Genomic DNA, 24,951 nt, shown 5'->3' with positions numbered 1-24,951 from the left:
TATGCACTGTCTGCATCAACCATATTAATTGTTGTTCGTTGTTTTAATTAAGCAATGCTCTCACACCTTAGTCTTAAGATATGAAGGTCACTTGACTGGGAAAGATCTCTTCCATGCTTCTCTTTATCTTCTGATTACATCCTAAACATTCTTTAGGTCCCTTTCTCCTTGAAGGCTCTCTGAGCTACAAAGTCTCCTGGTACGTGTTCTTATAACAGTTGCACTATTACTTCATAAGCTCTATGAATGAAGAAATTGATTATATCCTCATACTCTAGTATTTTGTAGTTTGACATTAAATATTTACAGAATAAATGGATGTGTTTGGTCAACTTTTCTTTTTAAATTTGAGACTCAGTGGGTACATGTGCATGTTTGTTACATGGATATATTGAATAATGCTGAGCTTTGGGCTTCAGTTAATCCACCACGCAAATAGTGAACAGAGTTCCTGATAGTTTTTCCTTCTTTGGTTTCCTTCCTTCCTCCTACCTTTTGGAGTTTCCAGTGTCTATTGTTCCCATCTTTATGTCTACATTTACCCAGTGATTAGCTCCCATTTACTGGTGAGACTATGCAGTATTTGGTTTTCTGTTTCTGTATTCATTGACTTAGAATAATGACCTGTAGCTGCATCCAGGTTGCTGCAAAATGTATTATTGTATATTTTATGGCTGTGTAGTATTCTATGGTGTATATGTACCACATTTTCTTCATCCAATTCATCACTGATGGGCACTGAGGTTGATTCCATGTCTTTGCTATTGTGAATATTGCTGTGATTAACATGCCAGTGCAGGTGTCTTTTTATCTTTTAGAACTATTTATTTTCCTTTGGGTATATACCCAGTAATGGGATTGTTGGTTTACATGGCAATTCTGTTTGTAGCTCCTTGAGAACTCTCCAAACTGCTTTCAGAGGCTGAACTAATTTATAGTCCCACCAACTGTTTATAAGAGTTTGGCAGACATTTTGGTGTTATGTCTATAAATTCCAGATCTTTGGAAGGAAGGCTTAAAACAAAGTGCTAATAGACATGGAATTATGTTTCTCTTTCCTTTTAAAGTAATAATCATGCAACTGCATACCCTTTCACACATACCCCTGCAAAAGCATTTCCTGATTTCACAGCCCATTTAGAGTTACTCAATGGATAGTAGGAAATTAGAAAATATTCCTGATTTTTTTTTGTAGGAAACATGGAAGAATAGAATACCTCCGAGATGAGCAATATTTCTGGGGCTCTTTTATATAAGCCAAAAAATCTTGATAAAACCTATTTTATCACTTTACTCCCTCTCTGTTCATTTATTTAGCAAATAGTCAACAACTATTTGGCAAAATGCCATTGTCTGTGTGCCAGTTAATATTTTTCAAGTGAAGTGATGAGTGCTAAGAAATCAGTTGTGAATAAGGCAGACAAGATCCCTGCCTTCAAAGAGTTTATACTTTAGTAAGTTTTATATCAACTGATGTCCAGCTAAGTTGATTTTTGTAAAATAGAAGATGCGTTTGAGAGGAGGGCTCTTTCATAGATGCCCAGAAACCCAGCTCTATAGGATCATGCTGGTCTATTGATACGCCCAAGGAAGAATGACAGTCTTACTAAAACTGCATTCAGATTATGGATTATTTGAGTTGAGAACTATGTATTTAGCTGATTTTCTACAGTTATCCTTTTTATCTTGAGTTGACTTTTCCTTTTAATTTATTTATTCAATATCCAACAAATACTCATCTAACAATTCCTAGGTATCTGGCACTCACCTAGGCACTGAAGATTAAGCAGTAGCAAAGGCAGACAAGTGTGAGATCTTATATGATTTAAATTTTAGTGGGAGTGGGGCGAGGAGAGAGAGAAAATATCGAACCAAATAAATAAGTCTGAACATACATATATAGCATATTTATGCAAAAAATAACAAAGGGTGATGGGATATAGAGTGACTGGTTAGCTACTGTAGATTACGTTGTTAGAGAAAGTATTTCTGAGTAAGTGATACTTAAACTTAATGAGAAGCTGATCACTGAGCCAATAAAGGGAAAGATAATTCTTAGAGCAAAGCTCTTAAGGTGAGAATGAGAAAATTATAGAAAGATCAAAGTGCCAGGGTGTAGCAGGTGAAACAGTGATTCTGAAGACTGTGTATAATATAAAGTCTTTAGCCAGAATCATCAGGAAATAATGTATAAACATAAGTCAAATATGTAGATACTCTCCCTTCTATACATTTCCTTCTATTCTCCTTCTCAAGTTTAATCATCAGCATGAATTATTACATCAATGTCACTATCATACTCTGGGCTCTACTTTTAAAATACTTCCTTGTTAGGCTTATTCAATAACCATCTCAACAATGTGCTCTGTTATTTGTAATTACAGCTACAGATACTGATTACTTAAACTTCCAATTAGAGTCATCATTACAATCTTTTAACCCTTAGTTCGTTGTAGTGGGACTTAACGGTGGTTCAATATAGAGGTTATCAAAGAGATTAAAAGAAGGAAAAATGGCAGATGACAAATATCAGCTGACTGATGTATTCTTGATTTTATATCATTCTCAGAAATAACTGTGACTGGGGAGGGACTTTCAGGAAGCTGATATGACATATTACTATTAATATAACTAAGTTTATAACCCCAGGCAGAGAAAGTTTGAAGACATAGTTTTACAAAGAAAAGAGGACGAGATGAATGTTGATTAGAGGAATTTATGCTTTAAAATATGAGAAGTAAATGTATAGATTGCAGCAAGACATTAAGAATAGTGCCTCTCAAGTATTAAGATGATAATGAAAGATGGAAAGAATAGGACTGGGTTTGTTTGATAAACACCAGGCTTTTCATTATGTCTGAACCAAAGATTGTGTTAATCTAAGAGTGTCAAGATTCCAAGGAAAAGTAAGACTGGAAATGAAAATAGGAGTATGCCTTGGATTTTAGGCTAAGCAGTCTTAAATCAATTCAGTTATCAGTAAAGAATCATTTAAGAGTTTTAAGGATGCTAGTGGTATAAATTTTTTTGTATATTCATGCTGTTTCCAAGTTATGGATTTGATAAACCTGATACTTACTTTTATTTCCTGATCCAGATAGTTTGGTATGCAAATGGTGTTTGCTTTCACATCATTCTTGATACTCGTCATCCCTGAAGAACAGGAGCCAGGAGTAGAGCATGCCTTTGGAGGTGATGGTGGACTTTTGGCCTTAATTTCTTCCTAAATCAAAGGTATAATATAACCAATATACATTTGCACCTATCTATATTTTATATGAAAACTCATTGTAAAATGAATAAGAAATATTGTGGTTAATGAGAGACACATGAAAGTAAAAAAGGTTAGTGTTATCTTAAACTATCAAATATTTATATTTGGAGACAAAACAAATAGTGATATCTTATTAACTTTTGATGAAATCACTTTAAACTCTTGGTCAAATAACAAGATAACAAATTTGTAGTATGCAATGTATAACCTTTTACATCGCAATTCCAAATAACAGCCAACTCATGACATATGAGATTTGCTGTTAAGTTGGGAAGATTTCTCTTTTGTGGCCAGGAAAAGACAGCTGAGAGGTTTTATGCTATGTCTGTGAAGCAACTACATGACGCAAGTTGCTACCTCCTTGCTCTAAGTAACAGCTAACAGCTGGAGAGTTAGAAAGGCAAACTAAATTTCTTCCCTTGATCAGTTGGAAGGGAAATACAAAGGTTATTTTCTTGTTCTGGGAGGTAAATATACTGTTTGCAATTTTTAAAAATTAAAAGGTTGTGGGAGCTTTAAGTCCATGAAGAGTTACAGAAGCCTTAGATCCATGTGCCTGTTCCAGGAAAGGCTTTCTATCCTTCGAAGTGACTGATTTGTAACAACACATAGAACCTAGTACATAAAGGAGTCAACAACCTGGGATTTTGATGATTGGAATTGATAGAACAATATTAAACTTTATGTTTAGTAAAAATAAAGCTATATTGTATTTGAGGTTTTTTAAAATTATACTTTAAGTTCTAGGGTACGTGTGCACAACGTGCAGGTTTGTTACATATGTATACATGTGCCATGTTGGTGTGCTGCACCCATTAACTCGTCATTTACCTTAGGTATATCTCCTAATGCTATCCCTCACCACTCCCCCAACCCCATGACAGGCCCCGGTGTGTGATGTTCCCCTTCCTGTGTCCAAGTGTTCTCATTGTTCAATTCCCACCTATGAGTGAGAACATGTGGTGGTTGGTTTTTTGTCACTGCGATAGTTTGCTGAGAATGATGGTTTCCAGCTTCATCCATGTCCCTACAAAGGACATGAACTCATCCTTTTTTATGGCTGCATAGTATTCCATGGTGTATATGTGCCACATTTTCTTAATTCAGTCTGTCAGTGATGGACATTTGGGTTGGTTCCAAGTCTTTGCTATTGTGAATAGTGCCACAATAAACATATCTGTGCATGTGTCTTTATAGCAGCATGATTTATAATCCTTTGGGTATATACCCAGTAATGGGATGGCTGGGTCAAATGGTATTTCTAGTTCTAGATCCTGGAGGAATCACCACACTGTCTTCCACAATGGTTGAACCGGTTTACAGTCCCACAGTTACACCAACAGTGCAAAAGTGTTCTTATTTATCCACATCCTCTCCAGGACCTGTTGTTGTCTGACTTTTTAATGATTGCCGTTCTAACTGGTGTGAGATGGTATCTCGTTGTGGTTTTGATTTGCATTTCTCTAATGGCCAGTGATGATGAGGATATTTTCCTGTGTCTGTTGGCTGCATAAATGTCTTCTTTTGAGAAATGTCTGTTCATATCCTTTGCCCACTTTTTGATGCTTTTTTTTTTTTTGTAAATTTGTTTGAGTTCTTTGTAGGTTCTGGATATTAGCCTTTTGTCAGATGGATAGATTGCAAAAATTTTCTCCCATTCTGTAGGTCACCTATCCACTCTGATGGTGGTTTCTTTTGCTGTGCAGAAACTCTTTAGTTTCATTAGATCCCATTTGTCAATTTTGGCTTTTTTGCTATTGCTTTTAGTGTTTTAGACATGAAATCCTTGCCCATGCCTATGTGCTGAATGGTATTGCCTAAGTTTTCTTCTAGGATTTTTATGGTTTAAGTCTTTAATCCATCTTGAATTAATTTTTGTATAAGGTGTAAGGAAGGTATCCAGTTTCAGCTTTCTACATATGGCTAGCCAGTTTTCCCAGCATCATTTATTAAGTAGGGAGTCCTTTCCCCATTTCTTGTTTTTGTCATTTTGTCACAGATCAGATGGCTGTAGATGTGTGGTATTATTTCTGAGGCCTCTATTCTGTTCTATTGGTCTGTATCTCTGTTTTGGTACCAGTACCATGCTGTTTTGGTTACTGTGGCCTTTTAGTATAGTTTGAAGTCAGGTAGCATGATGCCTCCAGCGTTGTTCTTTTGACTTAAGATTGTCTTGGCAATGCGGGCTCTTTTTTGGTTCCATTTGAACTTTAAAGTAGTTTTTTCCAATTCTGTGAAGAAAGTCATTGGTAGCTTGATGGGGATGGCATTTAATCTATAAATTACCTTGGGCAGTATGGCCATTTTCATGATATTGATTCTTCCTATCCATGAGCATGGAATGTTCTTCCATTTGTTTGTGTCCTCTTTTATTTCGTTGAACAATGGTTTGTAGTTCTCCTTGAAGAGGTGCTTCACAACCCTTGTAAGTTGGATTCCTAGGTGTTTTATTCTCTGTGAAGCAATTGTAAATGGGAGTTCACTCATGATTTGGCTCTCTGTTTGTCTGTTGTTGGTGTATACAAATGCTTGTGATTTTTGCACATTGATTTTGTATCCTAAGACTTTGCTGAAATTGCTTTTCAGGTTAAGAAGATTTTGGGCTGAGACAATGGGGTTTTCTAAATACACAGTCATGTCATCGGCAAACAGGGACAATTTGATTTCTTCTTTTCCTAACCGAATACCCTTTATTTCTTTCTCCTGCCTGATTGCACTGGCCTGAATTTCCAACACTATGTTGAATAGGAGTGGTGAGAGAGGGCATCCCTATCTTGTGCCAGTTTTCAAAGGGAATGCCTCCAGTTTTTGCCTATTCAGTATGATATTGGCTGTGGGTTTGTCATAAATAGCTCTTATTATTTTGAGATACTTTCCATCAACATCTAATTTGTTGAGCGTTTTTAGCATGAAGGGCTGTTGAATTTTATCAAAGATCTTTTCTGCATCTATTGACATAATCATGTGGCTTTTGTCTCTGGTTCTGTTTATATGCTGGATTACGTTTATTGATTTGCATATGTGGAACCAGCCTTGCATCCCAGGGATGAAGCCCACTTAATCATGGTGGATAAGCTTTTTGATATGCTGCTGGATTCGGTTTGCCAGTATTTTATTGAGGATTTTTGCATCAATGTTCATGAGGGATATTGGTCTAAAATTCTCTTTTTTTGTTGTGTCTATGCCAGGCTTTGGTATCAGGATGACGTTGGCCTCATAAAATGAGTTAGAGAGGATTTTCTCTTTTTCTATTGATTGGAATAGTTTCAGAAGGAATGGTACCAGCTCCTCCTTGTACCTCTGATAGAATTTGGCTGTGAATCCGTCTGGTCCTGGACTATTTTTGGTTGGTAGGCTATTAATTATTGCCTCAATTTTAGAGCCTGTTATTGGTCTATTCAGGGATTCAACTTCTTCCTGGTTTAGTCTTGGGAGGGTGTATGTGTCCAGGAATTTATCCGTTTCTTCTAGATTTTCTAGTTTATTTGCATATAGGTGTTTATAGTATTCTCTGATGGTAGTTTGTATTTCTGTGGGATCAGTGGTGATATCCCCTTTATCATTTTTTATTGAGTCTATTTGATTTTTCTTTCTTTTCTTCTTTATTAGTCTTGCCAGCTGTCTACCAATTTTGTTGATCTTTGCAAAAACCAGCTCCCAGATTCTTTGATTTTTTGGAGGGTTTTTTGTGTCTCTATCTCCTTCAGTTCTGCTCTGTTCTTAGTTGTTTCTTGCCTTCTGCTAGCTTTTGAATGTGTTTGCTCTTGCTTCTCTAGTTCTTTTAATTGTGATGTTAGAGTGTTAATTTCCTGCTTTCTCTTGTGGGCATTTAGTGCTATAAGTTTCCCTCTACACACTGCTTTAAATGTGTCCCAGAGATTCTGGTATGTTGTGTCTTTATTCTCATTGGTTTCAAAGAATATCTTCATGTCTGCCTTCATTTCATTATGTACCCAGTAGTTATTCAGGAGCAAGTTGTTCAGTTTCCATGTAGTTGAGTGGTTTTGAATGAGTTTCTTAATCCTGAGTTCTAGTTTGATTGCACTGTGGTCTGAGAGAGAGTTTGTTATAATTTCTGTTAAGTTTATTATACAGACTTATTTTTGGAAATATAGTAACACATTAAGTCCTTAATGTTGTTAATAGTTCTTAGAAACCGACTTTACATGAGATGATGTATAACAAATCCATTTTATTTTTTTCTCATCAACTGGTATGGTTGGCTCCATGTTCCCTCCCAAATCTCACCTTGAATTGTGATAATCCCCACATGCCACCGATGGGACCTGGTGGAATTAATTGAATCATGAAGTCAGGTTCCCCCATACTTTTTTCATGAAAGTGAGTTCTTGTGAAATCTGATGGCTTTTATAAGTGGCCTCCCCCTTTCCTTGGCTCTCACTTCTCTTGCCTGCTGCCATGTAAGACATGCCAGTTTTGCTTTCTGCTATGATTTAAGTTTCCTGATGCCTCCCTAGCCATGCAGAACTGTGAGTCAATTAAACCTCTTTTCCTTATAAATTACCTAGTCTTGGATATGTCACACAAATAAAGTCCAGCAATTGAGTCATGAGTCAAAGAAGAAATAATAATGAGAATTAGACTGAATTCAGTCTAATTCTCATTTTCACTGAGTTTGAACTCAGTGAAAATGGTATATACAAAAATTGTGAGAGTGGCTAAAGCAATTTTAAGAGGGGAATTTATAGCTTTAAAATACATGTATTAGAAAGATAAAATGACTTGGAAAACGAGCAATAAAATAAAGTATGTAATAGAAAGAGAAAACTAATAACAGCAGTTATTAATAAAATAGAAAATATACAACACAGATAATCAAAAATCATGAAAATCAACTCTTCGATATACTAATAAAATCAGTAAACTTATTGAATAAACTTTTGTTGAAAATCATAAACTTCTTTTAATTGAGAAAAACAAAGACACAAATCAACACAACTAATATGTAAAAGGGTACTTCTTACAGAACCAGCAGATATTTTTAAAAGAATATAAGGATATTATGCATAACTTAGTCAATAAATCTGAACATTTAGATTGAATAAACAGTTTTTAGGAAAGAATATATTACCAAAAATTGAATCAAGGAGAAATAGAAAATCTGAACAGTTTTATAACAAAATAGATTTTAAAGCAAAGAATAGTGTCCGGAACGAAGAGAGTAACTTTATAATGATAAAAAGATCATTTTATCAAGAAGATATAGCAAACCTAAACAGTTTTATGCCTAATAAGAGAGCTTTAAAATATGTGATTAAAAACTGGTAGAAATGAAAAGAGAAATTTAGAAATCCACAATTATAATCAGAGATTTCAGCACCTCTCCCTCAATAATTGGCAGAAAAAGTAGCAAATGGGTAAGGCTACAGAACGATGGTCCCCAAATACCTGGACCACAACCTGCTGCACAGCAGAACGTGAGCGGTGGGAGGGCAAGTCGACATTACCGCCTGAGTTCTGCCTCCTGTCAGATCAGCAGCGGCATTAGATTCTCATGAGAGTGCAAACCCTATTGTGAACTGCGCATGCAAGGGATGTAGGTTGTGTGCTCCTTATGAGAATGGAATGCCTGATGATCTGAGGTGGAACAATTTCATCCTGAAACCATTCCCCCCATCCCACCATAGGTCTGTAGAAAAATAGTCTTCCAAAAAAGGTTGGGAGCTGCTGCTACAGAAGACTTGAACAACAGTATCATCTAACTTGACCTAATTGATATTTATATTGCATTCTACCAAACAACAGCAGAGTGAACATTTGTTTCATGGGTACATGAAAAATTTTTTAAGGTCAACAATACTCTAGGCCATATAACAAGTCTCAATACATTTAAAACATTACAAAGTATACAAAGTGTGTTCTCTGACTACAGTGGGATTAAATTGGAATTAATAACACAAAGATATCTGGAAAATCCCCCAAATATTTAGAAAGTAAATAACATGATTTTAAGTAATGAATAGGTGAAAGAAGAAATCAAAAAGGATATCAGGAAGTATTTTGAACATAATGAAAATGAAAATTCAACATAGTAAATTTTGGGGGATGCAGGCAAAGTAATGCTTATAGGAAAAATGTAATAATAAATGCTTATATTGGAAAAAAAAAGTCTCAAATCAATGACCTAAGATTTTAACTTCTATAAAGATAGGAGCCAAAGTCAGTGAAATGGAAACAAAAGCAAAACGATAGAAATACTCAATTAAATGAAATATTGATTCTTTAAAATGGTCAATAAAACTCACAAACCTCTAGCTAGACACATCAGGAAAAAAAGAAGACACAAATTGCCAAAATCAGGGATGAGGAAACAAACATTAAACATTATAAAATAATAAAAGGAATATTTTATGAAAAACTTTACATCAATAAGTCAACAGCTTAGATGAAATGGACATATTCTTTGCAAAATACAAACTACCAATGCTGGCTAAAGAAGAAATAGACAACCCAAATAGCCTATATCTATATATATAAAAAAAAAAAAGAAATTGAACTGGTAGTTAAAAACCTTGACTCAAAGGAAATATCAAGCCTAATATCTTACTGAAGATTTCTACTAAACTTTTAAGGAAGAAATAATATCCGTTCTACATAAAATCTTCCAGAATATTAAAGAGGAATTCCAAACTTATTCTATAAAGCCAGCATTATGCTGATATTTAAACCAGAAAAAGACTTTATAAGAAAACTATAAACAAATATTCCTCATAAACATAGACACAAGAATGCTAACAATATGTTATGAAATTTTAGTATATAACAAGGATAATACATCACGACCAAGGGAGGTTTTTACCAGATGTCCGAGGTTGGTTCAAATTTGAAACGTAGCCAGTGTAATTCACTATATTAACAGGCTAAAAAGCAAAATCATTTGATCATCTCAGCTAGATACTGAAACAGCATTTGGCAAAATACATCTCTCCCCATTTCTGTTAAAACTCTCAGCACACTAGGAACGGAAGGGAACTTTCTCAGTCATATAAAGGGCATCCATGAATAAAGTAAATTAACATAATACTTAATGTTGAAAGTCTGAATGCTTTCCTCCTACAATCAGGTACAAGGCAAGGATGTCTGCTCTTGTCACTTCTATTCAACATTGTACTAGAGATTCTAGCCATTGCAATAAAGCACAATACAGAGATAAACAGCAAGCAGATGTGAAGCTCTAATGGAAAAAATTATAAATTTTTGAAAGACACATCAAAAAAAGAGCAATCCTCAGACTGGAAGGAAATATTTGCAAAAACATGCATGTAACAAAAGATTTAATCTAGAATATATGAAGAACTTTTACAATGTCATAATTAAAAAGTCAACAACCCAATTTTTTTTTTTCTTTTAGACGGAGTCTTGCTCTGTCACCAGGCTGCAGCGCAGTGGCACAATCTCAGCTCACTGCAATCTCCACCTCCTGGGTTCAAGCAATTCCCCTTCTCAACCTCCCAATAGCTGGAAATACATGTATGCACCACCATGCCCGGCTAATTTTTTTTTTTTGTATTTTAGTACAGACAGGGTTTCACTATATTGGCCAGGATGGTCTCGATCTCCTGACCTCATGATCCGCCCACCTGAGCCTCCCAAAGTGCTGGGATTACAGGCGTGAGCCACTGCACCCAGCCAACAACCCAATTTAAGAAGTGGGCAAAATATCTAACAATATATTTCCTGTGAAAAGATATATACATGACAAGTAAGAATTGGAAAAGATGTCAACCTCATGAGGAAAATGCAAATTAAAACCACAATAAGATACTACTACATACCCACTAGGTTGACTAAAAATAAAAAGACTAACCATTCTAAGTTTGGGGAAGATGTGGAGAAAAGAAAACTCATATGCTGCTGGTGGGAATGTAAAATGGGACAATCATTTTGGAAAACAATTTGGCTATTTCTTAGAAATTTAAACATACAACTACTATAAAACACAGTTATTTCACTCATAGGAATTATCCAAGAGAAAAGAAAGTATGTATCCAAACAAAGACTTGTAGACAAATGTTTATATTAGCTTTGCTAGAAATTGGGAGTGACCTAAATGTCCCTCAACAGGTAAATAGATCAACACATTGTAGGATAACTATACAGTTGAATACTACTCAGCAATTAAAAGGAATGAACTACTGATGCACTTAAAAACATGGATGAATCTTAAAATAATCATGCTGAGTTAAAGAAACCAGATTTTAGAAAGAGAACTCACCATATGACTTTATTTTTATAAAATCCAAAAAAGCCCATGGTAATCTTTAGTGACAGAAAGCAGACAAACATTTGCCTGTGGGACAGCCAGAATCATGAGAAAACTTTTGGGAGTGATGAGGATGTGCATTCTCTTGACTGAAGTGGTAGTTTCCCAGGTTTGTATTTGTCAAAGCTCATTAAATTGTGCACTTTGAATATGTGTATCTTATATTATGTTAATTAGACATTACTAAAGCTGTAAAAATATTGTGAAACATGGTGACTTTTCAGAAAGATATGTAAAGAAAAGGAGAGGAACTGACAGAAGTCAAACTAAATAGATAGTGGTACATAGCTGTTCCTTACCTTTTTAATTACTAAGGGATTCTCATTGGAAGTTTTGAAGCACTCTTGAATTTTTCTACTGGGCTCTGAAATAAAATTGAGGAAAAATGTATTTAGATTAAACTGAAAAAGAATCTATATCACATGATATATGTGTCAATTGCTGAAATTGATGAGAGTATTTCTGACTTTAAGGTCAATTCAGGAATCTGTTTCTAAATGTTAGGAAATTTGCAGGTAAATGGCATTATAATAACATAAAGTATTTGCATTTAAAAACTAGTTCTATGCCCAAGATGATAATATAAGAACACACAGAAAATGCTTTCTTGATCTGGTTAAACTGATTTAAAAAGTATATATTTTAGTATAAGACATATTTTTCTCTGTTTACTGTCCATATAAATATCACTTTATCTAATTAAAGAGAATTTTTTTTTGTTGTTATTTGACCTTTAGACAGAAAGATGATTTGTGCTGAGTTACAATTACATTCTTTATTTTCTTTCTTCTTTTATCAGCCTCTCAACCCTACCCATTTCATACTCAGTCATATAACTAAATCCCCCTAAGTTACCCTAAAACCACTTAAAGTTTTACTTAATTTCCCTTTACATTAATTTATAGATAAAAGAAAAAGATGACCTTTTCCCATATCTGCTATAGAAATCTTATTAGGTGGTGACACCTGATTCCCATCAAAGGCCTCTTTCTTGCAAATGTAGTTTTTAAGTTTCTAGGTTCTATGGTATAAAAAGAGACATGAGAAATAAGGGAAAATAAGTGGGTTTTGACTCTTCATTGCTAGCGGAAGGGAGGGAAGAGAAATTCTTGAAAGGATGAAATGAGTTAAGTATGAAGACTTTAGAATGGTATATGTCCACATAGTGAGTACTCTATAATTGACCAGTCCTATTGCTATCTTTAGAGATATATTTTACTACATTATGCCGTAATAATTTTCTTGTATCCTGACAGTTTTAGTAACAGTATGTAAATTGTATAGGGCAAGAGAAAGAGAAGAACTGGATATAATTTCTACCATGCAGAATTCCTTTCTTCTATTTTACCTTGCTCTTTGGATTTTTCCACACTTTACTTTTGATCAATGCCTTTTTCCTTCAATTCAGTACAAATTAATTCAATTGTTTACTAAGGACCAGGCACTGAGTTGGACCTGGGGAGAAAGGAAGGATGGCAAAAACACGGAAAGCAAAAACACAGGGCCTGACCTTAAGGAGATGACAGTCTCATGAGGACAGTGTAAACATGCAATTTCATTCTTACTGCGTTTCCTGGACTCGATTTTCATCTGACATAGTTTCCCTATCAGTGTTGGATCAACATTCATTTCTGGCATCTTTTAGCTAGTTTTGTAGGGATTAGAGAATAGGACCACACCAAATATGTCTTAGGTACTATTAATAATAATGGTAATAACATTTTTGACATCATCGTGCTACTGAGATGAGAAGAGTGAAAAAAATTATAATATATAACAAAATTTATGCTCCTCACAGTGAGGAAACTTTATGTAAAAACCACTGCAGCTATTTTAGCATCATATAGACTCCCCACACCCTTGTTTGCAGGAAGCATAAGGAAACATTTCATCAATTCTAACTCAACTCACCAGAATGAGGCCGTGGAGGCACTTTGGCACTGTTTGGGGCTGGTGACACTCCTCTTACAGGGCTGTCCTGGACTGCAGTGCTGGGTGGGTAACTGCACTGGGCAAATGGTATTCTGTTCTTCTCTAAGTGGTTAGACTGGCCAGCTCCCCACAATGTTCCAAATGCATTCTCATCATCATTCACAGTACAGATTGGAATGTTATTCAAGCCTAGTTGAGTAAAGATTATAAAAAGAGAAAGATCAAACAACCAGATTAGATGTTTGGAAGGTTTTCTTTGAACGATCAACAACTCCCCAACCAAATATCGTTAAATGTATGTAAAACATTGGACTTCAAATTGTATGAACCAAAAAAAAAAAAAAAAAATGTATTATGAACCAGTGCAAGGTAGACATTCTTTGAAAGTCAGTGCAGCCAATTACATGCTTCCTTAAAATCTCCTGCCATTTTGTCAGTATTGAGAGCCAGACCACATCTTCGATCTTGGTCTGGGATTCCAGTGGAGTAGACCTTCTTTTTATCCCAGACAAATCTCTCATTTCCCAAAGCTTGATAATGACTAAGAGGGTTTGTGCTGGCTCTTTTCAAGAATGTCAGATTTAAATTTTTTAAAGCATCCAGAATGCCTCAATGTAAATAGGTCTTCTAGAAGAGATACCCTGGCTCCTCCTTTGTCCTGGCAGAAGGTAAAAAGCTGTAGGAGCTGGGAATAGGAGCCAGGATAAGGTAAATTGTGACAGAAGGAGGAAGGAGAGGTTGGTATAAAAGGAACTCCTTCCTCATACACGAGAGATTTCTGGGTTCAATCACTCTCCTAAAAATAACTATTCACTTTTGGCTCAAATATAGGATTTGGTTCAAATATTAAGTTATAGAAAGGTTCTCTTTTCAATATCAATGCTATGTCATGTGAAACTGGACAGCTTAGGAAATGAGGGTGTGCTGGGTATTGCTATCTGTTAATCAGCGAGTTACGAGAAGTAGTAAAAGATGACTGCTTTGCCTTCCCAGAAATTGCCAGGCAAGCTTCTCGATACTGTTTTCTACAATTGCTCATTTTTCCAAATCTCCCTCCAGTACCACTGTTTCACCTCATTCTGAATTGTCTTCTCCAATAACATCAAAATCATCTTTGCTGGCAACTCTGTCTGAAACGAGCCCCATCACTCTCTGTCCCTTTATGTGCTTTTATTTTTTCCACAGCATTTGTCACATATCATAATACATCTGTTTGCACATTGCTTATCTGAGCGGCATTAGAATGTAAGATTAAATTATTTAAGATATCGATCTTAAATACACGATATACAATGGTCACAAATTTAAGATCTGCATCTTTTTTTTTTTTTTTTTTTTGAGATGGAGTCTCACCCTGTCCCCCAGGCTGGAGTGTAATGGCATAATATTGGCTCACTGCCACCTCCACCTCCTGGGTTCAAGCGATTCTCCTGCCTCAGCCTCTTGAGTAGCTGGGATTACAGATGTGCACCACCAAGCCCATCTAATTTTTTGTATCTTTAGTAGAGACGGGTTTTTACCATATTGGACAGGCTGGTCTCAAACTCCTGACCTGTGATCCACCCACCAAAGTGCTGGGATTACAGGTGTGAGCCACCATGCCTGGACCGATCTACATCTTAAATACACATTTAAGCTAATGCTTATTAGCTAATTTGGAATATTAGAATATCTAACAAATTAGTTTTGGAATTACAGTTTAAAATGTTAAAATGATTTTACATTTCTGATTTTAAGTAGAACACTATGAAAATATTATTAAGTTGGTAAACAGTAAAGAAATGGCTTAAGTTATCTTTATTTATTTATTTATTTATTTATTTATTTATTTTTGAGATGGAGTCTCGCTCTGTAGCCCAGGCTAGAGTGCAGTGGCCGGATCTCAGCTCACTGCAAGCTCCGCTTCCCGGGTTCACGCCATTCTCCGGCCTCAGCCTCCCGAGTAGCTGGGACTACAGGCGCTGCCACCTCGCCCGGCTATTTTTTGTATTTCTTAGTAGAGACGGGGTTTCACCGTGTTAGCCAGGATGGTCTCGATCTCCTGACCTCGTGATCCACCCGTCTCGGCCTCCCAAAGTGCTGGGATTACAGGCTTGAGCCACCGTGCCCGGCCAAGTTATCTATATTTATAAGTATAATTTATTTAACTTACAGGAGTTATTTACAACTTAGTGATAATTTGATAAGTATGTAAAATATTTTTTAAAATCAAGTATATTTAATGAATAAGTGTCATTTAAAGCTTTTAAAGGTATTTAATTAACAAAGTTTGTAAATGGGACCAAGTGTTAATCAAAGATTTCCCCCCACCCCAGAAGTGAGTGTTAAAATTAGCTAGATTTCTAAGGCAGACAAATAATGTTGGAATTGAAAATTTTCTTTCAATTGAACATATATTACTATGAGCATGGCTTTGTGGCAGGCATTAGAGGAGAGTTGAAGACATAAAAATTAGTCCCTTGCCTGCCAATAGTTTTGTAGTCTATGATAAGAAAATTTGAAGCAGAATGTGAAAGAAAATATAGAAGAGGTATATATCAAGTGCTTTGAAGTATATAAAACCAGAAAAAAATTATTCAATTTAATACTATTTGTTCTTCATAGAGAAAAAAAAAACAGTTTCAAATAAAAATTAAATGTGGGTTTTGGGGTTTTTTCCCACATGTAGGTTGTGAAAAACCGTACCCTCAGGTTTGGTCAAGACAATGTATTCCAAGGCCATCTATGACTTCTTTATAGTGACATCTGTTTGCTTCCCCTTGGCCTTCATTTTCCTAATCTCCTTTAGGAATATGACTTTGCTGGTCACCTAGCCATTTTCCTTGAATTTGTTTCCCTCTGCTGGTTCTCTCTGTGCTACTTAGCTGAAATTTCCTCACTCTACCCCGAGTTCGACCTTCTCTGCTCCTCTCTCTGCCCTGGCCTGTCACTCATTCCTTCCCACTTTGACGACTGAGTCCATCTTCTAACCGATCTCCCAATGTCTAGTAAGGTCCTGCTCATCTTCCACTTTCTACAATACAGCTAGAATGATTTTTTGAATGAAATCAATTCCTCAGGGACATAGAACTATGAGACTGCTGGTGTAGAATATAAATCCTGTTTAAAATCTGTCGGTAACTCTACAATTTTATCTGGATGCAATTTAAACTCCCTTCCTCCCACAATAATTTATCTAGCACCTCACTTGTGGTAACCACTCCTTAGGAAGTTGAGGTAAATCATGAACAAAACAGACACACCTTCATGGAGATCACAGCTTAGTGGAGGATTTCTGAAACTATTCAACTAATGATGAAAATAATTATTATCACAACATATGGTGTGGTAATTGCTATAGTACCCCCACCACCTACCTAGATCATGCCTTCAGCACCTAGGCTTTCAGCTCCCCAGCTCCACATATGTCAGTTACTTATGGCTCCTTCTGAGTCCCTCTCCGGGAATTGCTCTCGCTCTCATACACAGCGAGAGCTCTTGTGCACAGTGACTGGTTGGTAGGAATTACAAAGGCCTGGCCCCCTTACCTGGAATTGAGACACCTCTGAAGGGATATCCCAGCTCCACTGCTCCTCCTGCAATTGGCTGAGGTCCCTATTGTTTCCGCAGTTCCACTTCCCCTTCTACCCAGTTCTTCTTCCTTTACTTACTGCTTTCTTATCAGTGTTGTTCCCAAAAGCACTTCCTAATAAAGCTCCTTCACACAAATCTCCACCTCAGAGTCTATCTAAGACAATTGCTCTAAAGAAAAATATAGAGTACTATGAAAAAATACCGTAAGAAAATCTAATTTAGATTGAGGATGTGGAGCCTGAAAAGTCTCTCTGAAATGATATTTAAACCAAAATGAGGAACCACAAATAATGAGGGGAGGTTTATAATTAGAGGGAAGAGTATGTGTGGAAATGCAGACAGAGGTGGGAAAGAGCTTGTGACATGTTCAAGCAACTTAGACAAGTCCACTGTGGCATATGCATAATGGGGGAGGGGGTTGATAGGAGATGAGGCCACATAATAGGGAACATTTTAGCCTATGTCAAAATGAACTGCTTTATCCTAAATGCATGGGAAGCTTCTGAAGGATTTTGTGTAGGATAAACAGTCTATATATGTATGTTTTTGTTTGTTTGTTTGTTTGTTTGTTTTTTTAAGAGACAGGGTCTTGCTTGTCACCCAAGCTGGAGTGCAGTGGCACAATCATGGCTCACTGCAGCCTTGAACTCAGGGGCTCAAGTGATCCTCCTGTCTCAGCTTGAGTAGCTAGAACTACAGGTGCACCACCAACTCCTTACCTCAAGCAATCCTCTCACCTTGGCTTCCCAAAGTGTTGGGATTGCAGGTGTGAGCTACTGAGGCTGGCCTAAATGGGCAAATATATTTTAATATGATCTTTCTGGTTGCTCTATGGAGAATTGACTGGAGAGAGGGCAAAAGTGGAAGTAAAGCTGCTATGAGGGCTGCAAGTTGCAAAGTAGTAGTCAAAGCAGGAGATAATAGTGGCCTAGAATGGAGCTGTGACAGTAGCCATGGAGAGAAGTGACTTAATTTATAAAATATTGAGAAGGAAAATGACAAGATCAAGCGAAGTATTGGAAGGGGACAAGAATGAGGGAGAGGAGTTAAAGAAGAACTTAGATTTTACAATACTATTTATTTGTTAGGATACATTGGTTGGGGGACCTTGCTTTTGAAGGAAGATCAAGAGTTCAATTTTGAAGAGCAAAGTTCAAGGTGCCCACGAGGCATCCCGTGCCTTGCAAGTGGACAGTTGAATATATAGGTCTACACTTTTGAAGAGGTGTCTGAGTCTGAGATACATATTTGAAAAATATTTGGCCTATAGAGGGTATTTGAAACTTGTGAATGAACATATTTGTCTAGCATCCCATTACAGATTAAAAAGAGGAAACAGCCACGGACTGAGCTGTGAGGGACTCCAGCATTTACTGAAGAACAAAAATAAAGCTAGGAAGGAGAAGCCACAGAGGTAGAGGAAAAACAACTAAAGCGTATGTTGTTACAGAAGCTACATTTTTTAAAAGGTTAAGAAAGAGAGAGAAAGGGAAAGAGAAAGAGGAAGGGAGGAGTGGTTAACTGTGTCAAATGCAGCCAAGGGGTCAAGAAGAGAATTGCAGTGTAGTGGATATCTGTCAGTTCTGCCCAGGACCTGTTTCTATCTTTCCTTAACAACACTACTCAGGTTATTTTGCTTCATTTTCCTCCCCTTATCTACCACTCTGCAGCCCCTGCAGCCATATGTTCTGGGGAAGATTGAACCAATTCCCCTTGCTGTAGTGATTGGTTATCTGAACCATGGCCTGCTAATCTGTGCATGCCACTTCCCTGTCCATGGGGATTCATTCAAGGATAGCATGTGACCTGGTGTGTGCTGGTAAAATGAAAACATAAAGAGAATTTTGCTGAAATCTGCTGGGGAAGAAGTCAAAGTGGCATGCAGATGTGAAACTAAGAACTGATTTAGCAATGTTGCCACTAGGAGAGGAGCAAGCCAGCTCTAGGATGAGTCTGGAATTGTGGAAGGCAGAGAGAAGAGCTTTTAAAAAACATCTTGTTTAAGTGGGCCATCAACTCAAACCTAAAGCCCACCTCCCTTATGGACTTTCCAGTTACTTGAGCCAGCAGATCCTCTTTGCATTGGATTTGTCAAACTGAAGAATAGTGGTAAACTTAGCAAGCCCAGCCTATGCAGAATGGTGGGTGAAAAGGCCAGGCTTCAGTGGGCTGAAGAGTGGCTCCGAGGAGAGGAAGTAAAAACATGAATGTAGACATTTCTTTTGGTTGTGAAGAAATATAAATTCCCTAGCATGATATCCAGAGCCTGCCTAAATCTGGCCTCTTATCCACTTCTCCACCCCGACTTTCCATTATCCCTTCCCTCCTACCCACATGCTCCATAACAGGCATATGGAGCTTCTTCTACAAAGTTTCCTAATATTCCTTTGCTGTTGCCTTTGCCTTCCTTGTTTGTATACTTAACCCTGATGTAGGTATCATTGTTACTAATGTCATTTCACAGAGTGACTTGACCAGCCAGATAGTCCAGCTCCTGAGGGCAGGCTCTTGCCTATATTTTCATTCTAAATAAATGTTTGTTGAATGAATGAATAAACGTATAGATGGCTGAATGAATAAAGAGATGATCAATATTCATGCCTTTAAATATCACTTCTATGCTGATGACTCCCGATGTGCATCTTTACTCCTAAGTTCCCATTTGAGACTCAGACATAGATTTCTATTCTAGGTTTGGGATTGTAGGCAGCCCATTTCCATTTGGATGCCTGGTGTTACTACACATGCAGTATGTATACCACTGAATTGATTTTATTGTCTGATGAGAATGTGAGCTCCATGAGGGTAGGGACATTTTTTTCCTCCCTCAGAAACTTTCCTCTATCTCCCACATCTAGAACAAAGCTTCTTATGTATTAGAAATTGAATAAATATCTGCTGAATGAAATGACTTCACCTTCTCCCTTTCAGCTTCCCTGTTTCATCATTTTTTAGTTATAATAACTAAGGGTGGGGAAAGGTGCAAAGGGTGTGTGATTTGTTCCTCTTCACCTTCTATACTAATCAGTAACCAGCACCTTTTCATTTCTTCCCTACAAACTCTCTCTAGCCTCATATTCTGCCATTGCTTGGTCCTGCTGCCAGGAGCATAGCAGGGTTGCTTGTCCTCGTGTATCTGCACAGGTGCAGCAGCCTCCTAATTCTCTTCTCTATCTCCGGACTCTGCCCTTTTTTCAAAAAAGCTTGGTTTATTTCTATCATGGCATTGTTTTTTTATATTTAAATTTAATAATTAATTTTTATTTTTATTTCAATGTTTTTGGGGGCACAGGTGATTTTTGGTTACGTGGATAAGTTCTTTTTTTAACTTTTATTTTAAGTTCAGGAGTGCAACTGCAGGCTTGTTACATAGATAGGTACACTTGTGTCATTGGGGCTTGTTGTACAGATTATTTCATCATCCTGGTGGTAAGCCTAGTACCCATTAGTTATTTTTCCTGACACTCTCCCTCCTCCCAGTCTCCACCCTCTGAATGGCTCCAGTGTGTGTTGTTCCCTTCTATGTGTCCCTGTGTTCTCATCATTTAGCTCCCACTTACAAGTGAGAACGTGTGATATTGGTTTCCTGTTCCTGCGTTAGTTTGCTGAGAATAATGGCTTCCAGCTCCATCCGTATCCCTACAAAGGACATGATCTCATTCTTTTTATGGCTGCAGAGTATTCCATGGTGTATATGTATACATTTTCTTTATCCAGCCTATCATTGATGGGCGTTTAGTTTGATTCTACGTCTTTGCTGCCATGAATAGTGCTGCAGTGAACATACAGGTGCCGGTGTCTTTATAACAGAATGATTTGTTACTGATAAGTTCTTTAGTGGTGATTTCTGAAATTTTGGTGCACCCATCACCCAAACAGTGTACACTGAACCCAGTATGTAGTCTTTTATCCCTCACGCCCTTTTCAACCTTCCCACTGAATCCCTAAGTTCATTATATCATTCTTGTGCCTTTGCATCCTCTAGCTTGTGTTTAAAAACTGTATACTTTACAAGCACCCGCTTGTGAGAATATGTAATCTTTAGTTTTCCATTCATGAGTTACTTCACTTAGAATAATGGCCTCCAGTTCGATCCAAGTTGCTGCAAAAGACATTATTTCATTCCTTTTTATGTCTGAGTAGTGTTCCATGGTGTATGTATACCACATTTTTTAAATCCACTTGGTTAATGAGCACTTAGGTTGGTTCCTTATCTTTGTAATTGTGAAATGTTCTGGTATAAACATGCATGCACATGTGCCTTTTTCATATAACGACTTATTTTCCTTTTAGTAGATACCCAGTAGGGGGATTGCTGGATTGAATGACAGTTCTGCCTTTAGTTCTTTAAGGAATCTACATACTGTTTTTCCTAGTGGTTGTATACTAGTTTACATTTCCACCGTAAGTGTAAAAGTGTTCCCTTTTCACCATATCCATGCCAACATCTATTGTTTTATGACTTAATTATGGCCATTCTTATAGGAGTAAGGTGATATCTCTTTGTTGTTTTAATTTGCATCTCCCTGATAATTAGTGATGTTGAGCATGTTTTCATATGTTTGTTGGCTGTTTGTATATCTTCTTTTGAGAATTTTGTATTCTTGTTACTTGTCCACTTTTTCATCAGATTATTTGTTTTTTCTTGCTGATTTCTTTGAGTTCCTTATAGATTCTGGATATTAGTCCCTTGTCGGATGCATAGTTTGCAAATATTTTCTCCCACTCTGCAAGTTTTCTGTTTGCTGATTATTTCTTTTGCTGTGGAGAAGCTTTTTAGTTTAATTGGGTCCAATTTATTTGTTTATTTTTGTTTTTGTTGCATTTGCTTTTGTGGTGTTAGTCATGAATTATTTGCCTAAGCCAAATGACATTGGTTTTTAATGTCACTTTTTCTGTCACCTCAGGAATATGACACATTTCCATCTGCTGGGGCTCACTATGGCAGCATTTCTCCTGGGGAATAGAATCTCAAGGATAAGTGTAAGGGTCTATTTAGATTATACCCAATAGCCAATGTTGATATGCTACTTTGTTGGGAGTGGTATCACACAGTCACCGCATCCTAGGTGAATTGGCTGGTTCACCCTGTGAAGTCCAAACAATTCTGCTTATTTTCCATATATTTAATAACCTTGAGAAATGTACCCCTCAAAACATCAGAACCCTTTTCTCTTCGTACCTCTCAAAACATCTCAGAATGCAAGATGTGTTTAAAAACTGTATACTTTTAAAATTCTTCAATCCAAGCTCAATTTAACTGCCTCCCTCAAAAGGGAAATGCTGTTATTAATGTCTAATTTTGAGTAATTCTATTGTATAAAGTTAAAGTAAAAGGTAGGAAAGGAGAGAGGAAGGAAAGAGAAGAAAGGGAGAAGGCGAGAGAGGGAATGAGGTCAGGAGGCAAGGAAGGAGGGAGAAAAGACAAGACAGAAGGGAAGGAAGCAGGAGTAAAACATATGCTTCCTTAGGAATGATATTTAGCATGTAGATGTTAGCATGGATGTGTGGATTGTTAAAATACTGAAATATTTTTATATCAATGGGTCAAGGCTGCCCTGAGCTCCCTGAGTGGTCCTCCACTTTGGCCCCTCTCCAGGTCTCTATCCTAACAATCAAGCAATTTAAGTGTTACTGTATGACACAGAGAGGGACTCCAGGCCCCTGCTGTCACTCCAGTGCTGGCACCTAGTCCCAACAGTCAATGCCCATACCTCTCCAGTGGTTAAATATTTTGAATATCAGCCTTGTGTTTACCTGCCAGAATTAGCAAATAGCCCAAGTGTAGAGGATAGAGACACATACTAGGACCTTAAGTCACCTTACCTTTGATGTGGCAGACTCTTCTGGGATGAGGGGTGTGTCTGACTAGAAAGCAGGTTACATTTCTAGCCATAATATGGCTGCCTTTGCCTTCGATCTGAAGAGCAGATGTTGGGGGGTTGAGGTTCATGTTCATGGTGTGTTTATTTTCCCCTCTCCACTGTTGTCACAAAAGTTTTTGGGGTCTAACTTGATTGACCTCACTTCCAGATGTGCTCAGACCCTGAAATCACAAAATGACAAACATTCTGACAAGAGTTTCTTGTCATTTTCTTATATATCAAACATTTCTTCATCTTCTTTGCTTGAACTAAATTGTTTCTCATGTTACAGCAATGTGAGGCTATTTTGTTTTCAAACCAAATTTTTGTAAACGTTGAAAAGCATAGGCATGGGTGGATCATAAAAAATTTACCTAGAGGAAAATCAAAGTGTTTGATTTTGAAATATTTATATTATATTTATAAAAAGCATAGGTATATTCTGTTTTTAATTTCATTTGAGCTCACTTTGTTGGCTTACCAACAAAAAATGTATTACATGATTATCAATTTTGATACAGTAAATTTAAATGATGACTTTTAAATACAATACTCACAAATGCACTTTACATTGAATTAATTTTAAGTAAAGACTCTTCATATTGTACTTATAAAACCCAGCATCTTAAAATGTGTATCATCTTCTCAGAGAATGGTAAAACCTAAAGGAGGAAAAAAGTCCAAAAGAGTGATATATCTAGAGATGATAAACCAGAGAACCTTTGCCATATTGTTGTTTGCAATACTGAGTAACAGTTAACATTTTTAGACACCTATGGTGTCATAGACCTGGGAGATTAAAGATAATGTTATGTATCTTGGTGAATTCACAACCATGTGAGAAAAAACTTTTCTGGATTAAGAACATAGAAAGTCGTTATTTAAACTTTCTTGAAAATAGTATACGATTTTGAAATCTAAGAAGGATGATTTTCTGGTGCCTGTTGCATTTTTTCTATCTTACATGGAAATCTTATTCATTGTAGCAGAATTGGGAAATACATGTTTTATTTATAACCATGGCAGAGATTTTTTGGGTTAGAGTAATTTGCAGAGTTTAAAACATGTTCATGTTCTAGAAATTGATCTCAGGATTTTGTTGGGATGGATGCTTTTAGATCATTGACTGTCTTTTTAGACCAAAGCAATCTATGTTTAAGTGCTTCATGCTATATACTTAGAGTGTATGGTGTATAAATTCCCAGCCTTGTTGCCACAGAACAACTGGTTTTCAGGAACTTCAGTTTGATATACATAAATACTAAAATTATCCTAGGTTGGGTAAAATATATGTAGATATTAAATCCAGAAAATATCTATCTAGCAATAAAAAGTGTATTTTCATATTGCTCTTTGTGAATATCATAGTGAGGAGCTAGTTCTGACCTCTTTGTTTAAATCACACTTTAGACTTACTCATTCTTTTGGTATGGGGCCTTTTGTACAATTGAGCCAGTAAATTTGCTTTTTACTTGTATTGAGGGGAAAGGAGTACAGCAGGCAATTTGGAGAGTGAAAAAGACATTAAACCAGAAATTTAAAGATAGGATTCATGGTCCCAGATTCGCCACTAACCAGCAAAGTGACCACAGATTAATTGTTCTATTGCCTAGATTTCAGTCTGTTTATCTATAACCTGATGAAATTGACTTAAATGTTAGCTGATATTATTCAGTTAATCTATATATCTCTGTCCCACATCAATTCTCTTAGATTAAAGGGTGGTGATCCACTTTAAATTTTGAAAAAAAAGTCAACAAGAAAACAATGTGTATTTCATTTTCTTAAAAGAGACTTATTTGGCTTTTACATACTCTTGAAAAAAGAATGAACTTGAAGACTATTAACTAAATCATACCTAAAATTTTAGAACATTATTCTAATGATGATTTTAAAATTATACCTGAGGACAGTATTAAAAGCAGGTGACTTCCTTACAGGAACTCAAGTCTGTTGATACCCTCCCAGCCTTGTAATATGTCTAGACTGAGTTTTTGTTAATCTCCTTAAATCTCTGCACTTAA

General features: G+C 36.6%; 1 protein-coding gene across 1 annotated transcript in view; it reads right to left on the bottom strand.

The window, feature by feature from the left end:
- The window catches only part of C5H4orf17 (chromosome 5 C4orf17 homolog), a 36,991-nt gene extending 13,901 nt beyond the window's left edge, over window positions 1–23,090 (bottom strand). Inside the window, exons 1-4 of the mRNA XM_028848641.2 lie at window positions 22,890–23,090; window positions 13,470–13,679; window positions 11,858–11,922; window positions 3,080–3,223 (exon numbers count right to left, since the gene is read on the bottom strand). Coding sequence (XP_028704474.2) covers window positions 3,080–3,223; window positions 11,858–11,922; window positions 13,470–13,679; window positions 22,890–23,022 — 552 coding nt within the window. The 5' untranslated portion in view covers window positions 23,023–23,090. The remainder of the gene's footprint in view (window positions 1–3,079; window positions 3,224–11,857; window positions 11,923–13,469; window positions 13,680–22,889) is intronic.
- Between the last annotated feature and the right edge of the window lie 1,861 nt (window positions 23,091–24,951).

Source organism: Macaca mulatta, chromosome 5, assembly GCF_049350105.2.
Source record: "Macaca mulatta isolate MMU2019108-1 chromosome 5, T2T-MMU8v2.0, whole genome shotgun sequence".
NCBI classification, from domain to species: domain Eukaryota; kingdom Metazoa; phylum Chordata; class Mammalia; order Primates; family Cercopithecidae; genus Macaca; species Macaca mulatta.
This window is presented reverse-complemented; position numbering and strand designations above follow the sequence as displayed.